Below are 12,485 nucleotides of genomic sequence, written 5' to 3'. Positions count from 1 at the left end.
GAGAGATCTCTATATACAGTATCTTTATAAAAGGTTCTGGTACCTTTTCCTCTATTTTTACTTAACATCTTTATATTGACAAAACATAACTACTTATACATACAACACAAGATAAAATCTTACCTGACGTGAAAAAGCTACTTTCTGCAATGAATCCATGGGTTCAGAATCTGAAACAATATCGACACGAGAAGGTGAGATGGTGAACAGAATTGATCAATGGCAAAGATAGGAGGTCTGCCCTCTTTCTGTCTCTATGCGTACATACTGAGTGGGTTGGGGCTGGCAGAGGCAGACCAGCACACAGGCTCTCCTCCCCTGCGCCTCCTCTTTCTGCACACGTCGGAGAGGTATGAGTCCACCTCTTTCCCCTGAGAGCAGAGTGGTCAATGAAGGGTAATCTCAAATCAATCGATATACACAGACTATACACAGCTTTACGTGTACTGTTGTAAATAGCTACAGCTCTGTTAGACTGTGGCACCATGCAGGACCTAGTAGTAAATGGCAGATACCGTTTGAACAGTGTTCAGGGGTCTGTCTGTCTAGTGTCGGTCTATCTGTGTGTCTACTGTCTGTCTTACAGCGTCTGAAGAACTCTCCTCCAGGATCTTGACTGTCTTCCTGCCCTGACACCTCTCTCTGCTCCCTGAGGTCACTGCCAGATCAAACCAGTTGGACCACTCTGCAAAACACAACCAGGACAGGTAGAATCCCTTGAGATACATTGGGAAACTGATTAGTGTCATGGAATTTTTTACCTTATTGGTCTTTGTACTCGTACAAATATATAATACAAATGCGAGGATGAAAAAAATATAACGGAGCCTTGTATGTATGTTGTTGCTAATGCTAACCAAGCATAAGAGCAATGTTCCCTCTAAACTGTGCCCCCGGGATTGACGTGCAGAATTTATCTCAGCCCACACATAGAAGCACAAGATTGAACTCCATTAAACTTTTTAGAGTTTTCCCCCTTACTTTACACTATCAACGTTTTCCCACTCCAGTGAATGGGTTGGCTACAGGAGGAGGTGTGGCCCCACAGCAGGGAGGGTGGGATGCTGCGGTAGGCCTTGGGGGTGTGGCAGGGAATGATGTCAACGTCGCCTCCTTTTCCCATTTATTAACGCTACTAACGTTTCCCTTTACTGTGGGAATTGTGACCTAATCAAAGCAATATTAGCCACTTTCAATGCAAAATACAAAACTTAATATGCAAGACTTAGTATGCAAAACTAACTATGCAAGAGATTTTGTCATAGGTAAAACGCATCAGTGTAAGATTCTATTGTATTGACAGGCATGACTCAGCACGACTCAGACCATACTCTACACTCCACACAGTGTGGCATAACTAATCAGAGCTGAAGTAAGCCTATATGCAATTATATGCAACTAGACCATTGCCATACATGGATTTATGTAATCCACTTTGAACTGGACTGTATTTACAGCATGAGCGGTCGTGAATAGATGCAATTTTTTTTAGATCAAAGCGAGAGCTGCATGTAGCCATGTGTGCACATTTGTTCATATCCTTTGCTCATTAGTGAGTTATTAGTCCTGTTATAGATCAATTGTAGCCAGCAAAAAGGGAGTGATTTCTTCCTACAAGAGCACAAAACGTGTACAGCTCGAGACATCTTTGAAAAGCGAGTCAGGTAAGGAGTTTTTTTTTCTTAAAGGAGCAGTGTTATATTTTGAGACAGGCTTGAATAAGCTAAGTAGCTAATAGGCAGAGGGTAGCAAAATTTGTCTGATTCTCTGTAATAATGGTATGGGAATAATAATTAATATAGATACAGTTGAAGTCGGAAGTTTACATACACTTAGGTTTGAGTCATTAAAACTTGTTTTTCAACCAATCCACAAATTTCTTGTTAACAAACTATAGTTTTGTCAAGTCGGTTAGGACATCTACTTCGTGCATGACACAAGTCATTTTGCCAGCAATTGTTTTCAGACAGATTATGCCAGCATTTCACTGTATCACAATTCCAGTGGGTCAGAAGTTAACATACACTAAGTTGACTGTGCCTTTCTCAGCCTCCAGTATTTATGCTGCAGTAGTTTATGTGTCGGGGGGCTAGGGTCAGTTTGTTATATCTGGAGTACTTCTCCTGTCCTATTCAGTGTCCTGTGTGAATCTAAGTGTGCGTTCTCTAATTCTCTCCTTCTCTCTTTCTTTCTCTCTCGGAGGACCTGAACCCTAGGACCATGCCCCAGGACTACCTGACATGATGACTCCTTGCTGTCCCCAGTCCACCTGGCCGTGCTGCTGCTCCAGTTTCAACTGTTCTGCCTTATTAATATTCGACCATGCTGGTCATTTATGAACATTTGAACATCTTGGCCATGTTCTGTTATAATCTCCACCCGGCACAGCCAGAAGAGGACTGGCCACCCCACATAGCCTGGTTCCTCTCTAGGTTTCTTCCTAGGTTTTGGCCTTTCTAGGGAGTTTTTCCTAGCCACCGTGCTTCTACTCCTGCATTGCTTGCTGTTTGGGGTTTTAGGCTGGGTTTCTGTACAGCACTTTGAGATATCAGCTGATGTACGAAGGGCTATATAAATAAATTCGATTTGATTTGATTTAAACAGCTTGGAAAATTCCAGAAAATTGTATCATGGCTTTAGGAGCTTCTGACAGGCTAATTGACATTGTTTGAGTCAATTGGCGGTGTACCTGTGGATGTATTTCAAGGCCTACCTTCAAACTCAGTGCCTCTTTCCTTGACATCATGGGAAGAAAAAAATATCAAGTATCAAGTATAAAGTATAAACACGCAGCCGTCATACCACTCAGGAAGGAGATTGCGTTCTGTCTCCTAGAGATGTATGCACTTTGGTGCGAAAAGTGACAATCAATCCCAGAACAACAGCAAAAGGACCTTGTGAAAATGCTGGATGAAGCAGGTACAAAAGTATCTATATCCACAGTAAAACAAGTCCTTTATCAACATAACCTGAAAGGCCGCTCAGCAAAGAAGAAGCCACTGCTCCAGAACCGCCATACAAAAGCCAGACTATGGTTTGCAACTGCACATGGGACAAAGATCATACTTTTTGGAGAAATGTCCTCTGGTCTGATGAAACAAAAATAGAACTGTTTGGCTATAATTACCATTGTTATGATTGGAGGAAAAAGGGGGAGGCTTGCAAGCTGAAGAACACCATCCCAACAGTGAAGCACGGGAGTGGTAGCATTATGTTGTGGGGGTGCTTTGCTGCAGGAGGGACGGGTGTACTTCACAAAATAGATAGCATCATGAGGTAGGAAAATGATGTGGATATATTGAAGCAATATCTCAAGACATCAGTGAAAGCTTGGTCGCAAATGGGTCTTCCAAATGGACAATGACCCCAAGCGTACTTCTAAAGTTGTGGCAAAATAGCTTAAGGACAACAAAGTCAATGTATTGGAGAGGCCATCACAAAGCCCTGACCTCAATCCTATAGAAGATTTGTGGGCAGAACTGAAAATGTGTGTGTGAGCAAGGAGGCCTACAAACCTGACTCAGTTACAGCAGCTCTGTCAGGAAGAATGGGCCAAAATTCCCCCAACTTATTGTGGGAAGCTTGTGGAAGGCTACTCAAAACGTTTGACCCAAGTTAAACAATTTAAAGGCAATGCTACCAAATACTAATAGAGTGAATGTAAACTTCTGACCCACTGGGAATGTGATGAAAGAAATAAAAGCTGAAATAAATCATTCTCTCTGCTATTGTTCTGACATTTCACATTCTTAAAATAAAGTGGTGATCCTAACTGACCTAAGACAGGGAATTTTTACTAGGTTTAAATGTCAGGAATTGTGAAAAACTGAGTTTAAATGTATTTGGCTAAGTTGTATGTAAACTTCCTACTTCAACTGTATATATATTTTTTGTAAAGTGGTTTCTTGCATCAAACAACACAACATTTTCAGTCACCTCCTTGTCTGAAGGACAAGTGGATCAACAGGTTAATGTCAAGCCCTGCATGTTTTTTTTCTAATGTCTAATGCAATGTCGGCCTACACTGAGCACACATTTGCTGCAACTGTTGGCTGGACAATAGAACAGCTATTTCCATGTTGAAATGTTATGGGATGCATTTTCTCTACTGTTTTTGAAGGTAGGCCACTCTGGTAGGCCTACATCATGATCAAATAGTCACTGTAGTCTGAAAGTGTAACTTAAAGCGGGTGTTCACAGTAAACGCACGCGGAAGTTGCACAACATTTTCAGTGCTCAGCAGACATGAAATTTGCTCAGGGCCAAAACATTTCTAGAGAACATGACATAAGACGGTGGTAGAGTACCTCTGCTTTTACTGCAGCCAAGGGGTATGTCAGCTGTGAATCTTCCCCCCTCAGACAGGCAATCGAGGGCGGGGAAGGAGGCTCGTAGCTGGCTCAGGGGGACACCAGAGAGAGCCATGTTCTCCATGCTAGAGGAGAGAGAGCGGCTGTGACTGTAGGGCCGGTCCCTGGACAGACCCGCCCACCGGTGAGGACGCTTCCTGCCCCACTGGCCCCGTCTGGAGTGAACTGCCCCAGGGTCGTCGTCCTTACAGAAGGCGGGGTTCACCAAACCCCTGGCCCCACAGCCTCTCTCATCCTGGGTGTCCGACAACAGGAAGGCATGACTAGAGGCCCTGGACACATTCACATCAAAGGACTTCCCAAACTCCTCCCCTTCCTTTTCCATGGACATCTCAGGGTCACAGCAGACCCTGGGTTTGCTGTGGGGGCGTTCCAGAGAACTGTCTATAGCCAAGGCCGAAGGGTACGGAGGAGAGCCACAGCGGGAAGGCACACACGACTCACCAGCCCCCTGCCCTCCATGGTTGCCGCCCCCCCAGGCCCCAGTGTGCCACTCCAGTGACGGGCGTTGGCTGCGGGAGGAGGTGTGGCCCCACAGCAGGGAGGGTGGTGTGCTGCGGTAGGCCCTAGGGGTGTGGCAGGGCATGATGTCAACACTGCCTCCACCTCCGTGGGGGAGGGTCCAGCTGTGGGGGACATGGTGACGGGAGGGGGTGATTGGCCGGCAGTGGCCTAGGCGGGCCTCCTCCTGCTGCAGGCTATCGGAGGCCGATAGGAGGGTGAGAGTGTCCACGGCCAGGGCGGACAGGTCCTGCAGCTGACCCAGCTGGCTGTCCAACACCTTCAGGGTATCCTGGATGAAGTGGACCCTGTCCGACACCTCGCGCATAACCACACCCATCTCCTCAGCCCTGTCAGGTAAAGGACATAGACAGATATTCAGGTGAATCACAAAGAAAAAGTCTCAATGGCTATTGTGACACTCTTTCTAAGTCCCAGTCTCACCTTTCTGCAGTGGCTCGTACCCTGTCTATCTGGCTGCAGAGAACATCTTGGTTTTTCTCGTGGAAATACGACACCAAACATCTCTCCTCAAACTCATGCAGCTTCTTCAGCTCCTCTTGGCCCAGGTAAAGCTCTGACAGAAGGAGAAAGAGATTACATTTTTCCAACACACAATCTACTGTAGCATTTTTCCACCACATTGAAATGCTGTGAATCAATACTGTCATAGAAACACAGTGTATTAGGCTAAAGCTAAATCATACTTTTAATGGTGTTTCATCAAGAAATAAATGCATCCACACCCACACACACACTCACTAAGCCCACAGGAGTCCGTCTCCTGCTCGGACAAGCCTCTGTGTTTCTGGTAAATGGCAGTCACACACAGGGTCATGTGACTCAGGATGATGAGGGGCGGGGGCAGCCACGGCTTCTCCTGATAGGTCATGATATAACGGTAGCGGTTGTACTTCCACAGCTTATTGGATATGGACTTCATGTCAAAGTAGACATTGCTGTCAAAAAGGATCCATAAGAAACAGTACAACACTCAGAGAAGCTGCAAAACCCATTTGTACATCAAGCATAAAACATAAAGACACAATCAGGCAGATTGATAGAGAATCCCTACTTGAAGAAGGCAATGAGGATGTTGACCATGATGATGTACTGGAAGAAGAGGTAGACGGCCTGGAGGAAGGGGGTGAGGAAGGCACCGGGGACACACGGCGTGTCACCTTCACAGGCTGCCACAAACACACAAGAGATGTCTCAAATAACACCCTATTCCCATAGACTGTTGGCCATGCAGGAGTCTACCTACACAGCTCTGGTGTTGCAAGCAGTGCCAACCAATTGAGCCACTACTGTGACTGGTCACTGGTTACTCACTGTCTATTTCGCCTGCGTACACTTCTCCAAACATCATCCAGTACGGCTGGTTGACTACATCTCTGAGCAGGCTCCATGACAGAGCTTCGTCTGGAGACAAGATGGCCTTCCTGGACACGCCGAAACTCAGCAGCACAATCGCCATCATCACCACAATGTAGAACATGTTACTAGTCTGAGCAGATGGGTAGAGAACACAGATAAAAATAAAAATATGACTCCATTTTGTTTGTATAAATTAAGATATGTGCTGTATGGTCAGTCAGTGTTCTATCCCAGCACTAGGGGGCACACAATGGTGCACATTTTTGCTCCAACCCAGCACTAACAAACCTGAATCAACTTGTCAAAATGTGCATCACTTTTGACCAGGGCCCATAGCATACCATGTCATACTCACTCTAGGTGTTAGCCCAAGGAAGGAAAGGCACATGGCTTTACTCACCATCTTGGTGATCATGGTGAGGTAGGCCCCGGCATGCTGGTTGACGGCCAGCAGGTCCAGCACCCGAACATACCAGAAGATGATGTCCAGGCAGTAGGTGATCCGCCCGGCAGTCCGGTAGGACCCGCTGTCCCAGCGTAGCCCCAGCCCCACCAGGAAGAGGACGATGGCCAGGAAGTCAGTCACATTCCAGTACTCTCCAAACCACACCTTCAGCTTTTGACTGGGTTTCCTCGGCACTGACATGAACACCTAATAAGTAGTCACAACCCACACCTCACTATTATTTAAATGGGTTAACCATTTAAAATATACATATACAGCCAGTATACATACATTTAGTTTAATTCAGTGCCATTGGTGAAGAAAGCACTGTTGTTAGTGTTTGTTACTAGCCTAGTACTGTATTAACAGATGATAGCCTGATTGCTGGCTATTTTGCACAACACAGTAACAATATTATGTCGATCTCCATGTAGTATAGCTGTATGTCGTGTCAGAGACAGCTATGATGATCAAAGTATTTCAGTAAAATTAGGCTACTGTGGACGTGTGTGAGTTGCCTACAGGGTGTCTCCCATGGCAACCTCTAGCATCATGTAATGCCATAAAACATATTGTATAAATCATAGAATTAGGAATTAGAACACTAATTAACTAAGTAATTGTATATGATCTCTATGGTATGAATAATGACTGGCAGTGTGATTGGTTATTATTGTGATTCTCACATGCTTGATGGTAAGTTGAAGTATAATATGGATTACTTTATGGTAAGATGGTGAGATAATGACCACTGAGTTATTCAGTGAACGTACAGTATATTTATGGGTAGTGACGTGCAGAATGGTCATTCTTTTTCTAGAAGAGCAGTGAGCAAGACGATATGGAGATTTTTTGTGAAGCTCCTGTCATCCTGTTCAACTGAGTGGTTGTTGTGGACCCTGTACCACCCCCCATAGAAAGTGAAATATCGTTTGAAAGCCACAGTCCTTGTCTTTTTGGAAATCTCGATCCCAACACCCCTCCATAAAAGCCAGAAATCATGCGCTATGGTGATTTTCATCAAATATGCGTTGTAGGTCAATTCACAAAGTGCAAACATTTAGTATGCATGGAAAGGGTACAAATGATGGTCATCATTAGCCTAGTGGTTAGAGCGCTGGGCCAGTAACCAAAAGGTTGCTAGATCGAATCCCCAAGCTGACAAAGGTATAAATCTGTCGTTCTTCCCCCGAACAAGGCAGTTAACCCACTGTTCCTAGGCCATCATTGTAAATAAGAATTTGTTCTTAACTGACTTGAATAGTTAAAAAGGTTACATTAAAAAAGAATAATAATAATTGGAAAGCAATGAAATTCCTTCTCCATCCACATTACCTTATATGCATCCTCCACACGTGCCATTTATCTAGCTCATTGTTTACAATAGGAAAATAAGTTTGAAGTTTCCTCACTTCTCTGGGTCTTATTTTTGAAAGCCCTAAGGTCATTTTATGATGTCAGCCTTGAAAATCCGTTCTGCCATTTTTTTGGCATAATGACTCACCACCCAAACCAGACACAACTGGTTTCTAGCGGCAAAGAGAAATTGTCCTACTGCTATCTAGTGGACGCTGTATTCAGACTGTGGGTACCAGAGGTGGGACCAAGTCACAATTATTTGAGTGACAAGTAAATCTCAGGTCACAAGGTCCAAGATTCAAGTTGAGTCCCAAGTAGAACAGGTCAAGTCTCGAGTCAAGTTCAAGTACTGCATTCCAAGGGACAGATCAACATTTACAGGTCTGGGGTGTGTGTGGGGGGCTGGTCCAACTCAAGGTGTCAGAAAATAAAATGCACCTACCTCCCCAATTTTAAAAATACTTTCACATGACCCTGAACAACATCCCTCTCATTGAATTAACTCAAAATAATGTTTAAGACCACAAATAACAATAACTGCCACTTATTTTGTGGCACAGTCGATGCCACGCAGGGCTATAGGCCAGAAGGTTGAGGGTTCACCGACCACCACAGACGAGCTCACTCTCCATGCCTGTTATATTACTTCATGATCAGAGGTGGTTGCAGACAATGATCAGCTAGGGGAATCGGATTTTAGAAAATATACACAACACATTTTTCACCAACAGGTTTCTGTGCCAATGCAACACACAACCAATAAAAAGAACATGGACTTCGGGCACTTCATTATCATTATACCTTAGGCCTACCCATTATTGAAGGTTTGGTCTCTGAATATCTCTTCACTTTTTAAAGTTTTGCAACAGATGTCTCTTTCCATTCAAATTGCTGCTGCACAGTTTGGACTGATTGATTTTTATTTGTCAGCAAAAAAACACATACAGTTAAGGTCGGAAGTTTAGCCAAATACATTTAAACTCAGTTTTTCACAATTCCTGACATTTAATCTGAGTAAAAATTCCCTGTCTTAGGTCAGTTAGCATCACCACTTTATTTTAAGAATGTGAAATGTCAGAATAATAGTAGAGAGAATTATTTATTTCAGCTTTTATTTATTTCATCACATTCCCAGTGGGTCAGAAGTTTACATACACTCAATTAGTATTTGGTAGCATTGCCTTGAAATTGTTTAATGTTGGTCAAACGTTTCGGGAAGCCTTCCACAAGCTTCCCACAATAAGTTGGGTGAATTTTGGCCCATTCCTCCTGACAGAGCTGGTGTAACTGAGTCAGGTTTGTAGGGCTCCTTGCTCGCACACGCTTTTTCAGTTCTGCCCACAGATTTGACAGGATTGAGGGCAGGGCTGTGTGATGGCCACTCCAATACCCTGACTTTGTTGTCCTTAGGCCATTTTGCCACAACTTTGGAAGTATGCTTGTGGTCATTGTCCATTTGGAAGACCCATTTGTGAGCAAGCTTTAACTTCCTGACTGATGTCTTGAGATGTTGCTTCAATATATCCACATAATATTCTTACCTCATGATGCCATCTATTTTGTGAAGTGCACCAGTCCCTCCTGCAGCAAAGCACCCCCACAACATGATGCTGCCAACCCCGTTCTTCACGGTTGGGATGGTGTTCTTCAGCTTGCAAGCCTCCCCCTTTTCCCTCCAACCATAACGATGGTCATTATGGCCATACAGTTATATTTTTGTTTCATCAGACCAGAGGACATTTCTCCAAAAAGTAAGATCTTTGTCCCCATGTGCAGTTGCAAACCGTAGTCTTGCTTTTTATGGCTGTTTTGGAGCAGTGCCTTCTTCTTTGCTGAGCGGCCTTTCAGGTTATGTCGATAAAGGACTCGATTTACTGTGGATATAGATACTTTTGTACCTGCTTCCTCCAGCATCTTCACAAGATCCTTTGCTGTTGTTCTGAGATTGATTTGCACTTTTAGCACCAAAGTACGTTCATCTCTAAGAGACAGAACGCGTCTCCTTCCTGAGCGGTATGACGGCTGCGTGGTCCCATGGTGTTTATACTTGCGTACTATAGGCCTTGAAATACATCCACAGATACAGCTCCATTTGACTCAATTGATGTCAATTAGCCAATCAGAAGCTTCTAAAGCCATGACATCGATTCTGGAATTTTCCAAGATGTTTAAAGGCACAGTCAACTTAGTGTATGTAAACTTCTGACCCACTGGAATTGTGATAAAGTGAATTTCAGTGAAATAATCTGTCTATAAACAATTGTGGCAAATTGACTTGTGTCATGCACAAAGTATATGTCCTAACTGACTTGCCAAAACTATAGTTTGTTAACAAGAAATTTGTGGAGTGGTTGAAAAACGAGTTTTAATGACTCCAACCTAAGTGTATGGAAACTTCTGACTTCAACTGTGTATTTATATATATATATAGGCTTAAGCTTCTCTTCCTTTATATAGACTATATATTATATAAATATATTAAAAAGTGTATGGAAACTTCTGACTTCAACTGTATGTATATACACCCATATATATGTATATACACATTTTAAAAAAGGACACGTCCAAAATGAAGGACAGAACCCAAAACCAAAAGCCACATGGCCACCGGCTCTGCAAGCTTGCACACTAATCATCTCTCGATTCTTCCACCCGTGGGGTCAATAAGGCTTAGCATAGCACCTGCCCTTGACCCTGTTGGTGCTGCCACCTGGGAATGGAGCGTGGAAGTGTATCCTGGGAGTGTGTTGCCCAACTGTGTGCTAACAATTAAACTACACTCATAACAACACTCACCTCTCTTGTTTTCTCCACAGCAGTGGATATAATATACGCAATGACCAGCCACTCCTGAGTGCTGGGCCGGTCCTCCATCTTTACCAAAACAGTGTAGGAGAACAGCATGAGAAAGGCCAGGTAGGACATCTAGACCACACACAGTGAAACAGCATCAGACACCAAGAGTGAGAACAATTCAAGAAGGGATCTAGTCTAATCCCAGTCAATCGTTTCAGACTGAGAAATATTTTCAACAAAGAAGGTCCCTCTTTATATAATATGCATGTCCTGAGGCTTAGAAGAGTATCATGAGTGCATGCTGCTAGCTCACCGTGTGGAACCAGAACTTGACGACAGGAGCGGTGTAGAAATCGTACAGCCTCGTGGTCCAGAAGAAACACTGGGTGGTAACAGGTGTGATTGTGTCAGCTTCGGGGGCTGAGCAACTCTCCCACCACGCTGATCCCTTCTCCGCATCCTGGCCATCCTTCAGAGAGCCAAGACATCAGGGTCATGTTCATTAGAACACCCAACAGAAAAAGCTTTGCAACGGAAATCAATAATGAGCAAAGTCCCTCCTTGTTTGAGTCCATTTTCTACTATTTGGTTCTTAAACAATAAATACGACCCTGGTATCAACAATAGCATCAAACTGAGATTAGAACGACCATGACAGACAGGAACAGGAAGGACTGACATTCTGGGAGACTGGTGTATGGTGTACATTTTGGAACCTTAACTACCGTATGCCCCCCCTCCTGGGCTGCCTCTGGTCTTCCCGTGTCCCAACCAAACTGCAAAGCCTCCTGGGACTGGGGGACATGGGACATCTCTGCCTGGCTCTTAAACTCCAATAGCAGGATGGCAGGGGGCATGAGGATGCTCAGGATGATCTAACACACACCCAGGGAATAAGATTCAGACACATAAACACAAGTCTAATCTGAGGGGTAACTGTTGGAACAGCATAACATCGGCTGACATTAATAGACTAAAAATTCACTTCAACTACTGGTTATTCATGCTGTCAATCAATCTTAGCATGGAAAAACACTCAGGTGCACTGGCTCTGCTTTTCAGAATCTTTAAGCACTCAAACTGGTGGGACTTGGGCCCGATACAGCCCATGTTTTAATGCGATCCGCGGTTGTCTTAGTAAGTTGTCTTAGTAAGTTGTCTTAGTAGTAAGTAGCCTTAGTAAGTTGTCTTAGTAAGTCATCTTGGTAAGTCGCTTTAGTAAGTTGTCTTAGTAGTAAGATGCCTTAGTAAGTCGCCTTAGTAAGTCGTCTTGGTAAGTCGTCTTGGTAAGCCGTCTTGGTAAGTCGTCTTAGTAAGTCATCTTAGAAGTAAGTTGTCTTAGAAGTAAGTCGCCTTAGAAGTAAGTGGTTTTAGAAGTAAGTGGCCTTAGAAGTAAGTTGTCTTAGTAAGTCGTCTTAGAAGTAAGTTGTCTTAGAAGTAAGTTGTCTTAGAAGTAAGTCGCCTTAGAAGTAAGTGGTTTTAGAAGTAAGTGGCCTTAGAAGTAAGTTGTCTTAGTAAGTCGTCTTAGAAGTAAGTTGTCTTAGAAGTAAGTTGTTTTAGAAGTAAATTGCCTTAGTAAGTTGTCTTAGAAGTAAGTTGTAAGTTGTCGCCTTAGTAAGTCGTCTTAGTAAGTT

General features: G+C 43.8%; 1 protein-coding gene across 5 annotated transcripts in view; it reads right to left on the bottom strand.

Annotated features, from left to right (window-relative positions):
- trpm6 (transient receptor potential cation channel, subfamily M, member 6) overlaps positions 1 to 12,485 on the bottom strand; it is a 50,563-nt gene that overhangs the window by 15,970 nt on the left and 22,108 nt on the right. For 4 of the 5 annotated variants that reach the window (XM_031818470.1, XM_031818472.1, XM_031818471.1 and 1 more), the window contains 12 exons: positions 11,577 to 11,726; positions 11,165 to 11,320; positions 10,852 to 10,980; positions 6,652 to 6,903; positions 6,207 to 6,381; positions 5,947 to 6,061; positions 5,634 to 5,830; positions 5,316 to 5,448; positions 4,308 to 5,221; positions 585 to 685; positions 269 to 371; positions 124 to 170 (listed from right to left, as the gene is read on the bottom strand). In XM_031818470.1, the coding sequence (XP_031674330.1) occupies positions 124 to 170; positions 269 to 371; positions 585 to 685; positions 4,308 to 5,221; positions 5,316 to 5,448; positions 5,634 to 5,830; positions 5,947 to 6,061; positions 6,207 to 6,381; positions 6,652 to 6,903; positions 10,852 to 10,980; positions 11,165 to 11,320; positions 11,577 to 11,726 (2,472 nt within the window). The remainder of the gene's footprint in view (positions 1 to 123; positions 171 to 268; positions 372 to 584; positions 686 to 4,307; positions 5,222 to 5,315; positions 5,449 to 5,633; positions 5,831 to 5,946; positions 6,062 to 6,206; positions 6,382 to 6,651; positions 6,904 to 10,851; positions 10,981 to 11,164; positions 11,321 to 11,576; positions 11,727 to 12,485) is intronic. The other variant, XM_031818480.1, reaches the window with a different exon arrangement.

This window comes from Oncorhynchus kisutch, linkage group LG3 (assembly GCF_002021735.2).
Source record: "Oncorhynchus kisutch isolate 150728-3 linkage group LG3, Okis_V2, whole genome shotgun sequence".
In the NCBI taxonomy this organism is placed as follows: Eukaryota; Metazoa; Chordata; class Actinopteri; order Salmoniformes; family Salmonidae; genus Oncorhynchus; species Oncorhynchus kisutch.
This window is presented reverse-complemented; position numbering and strand designations above follow the sequence as displayed.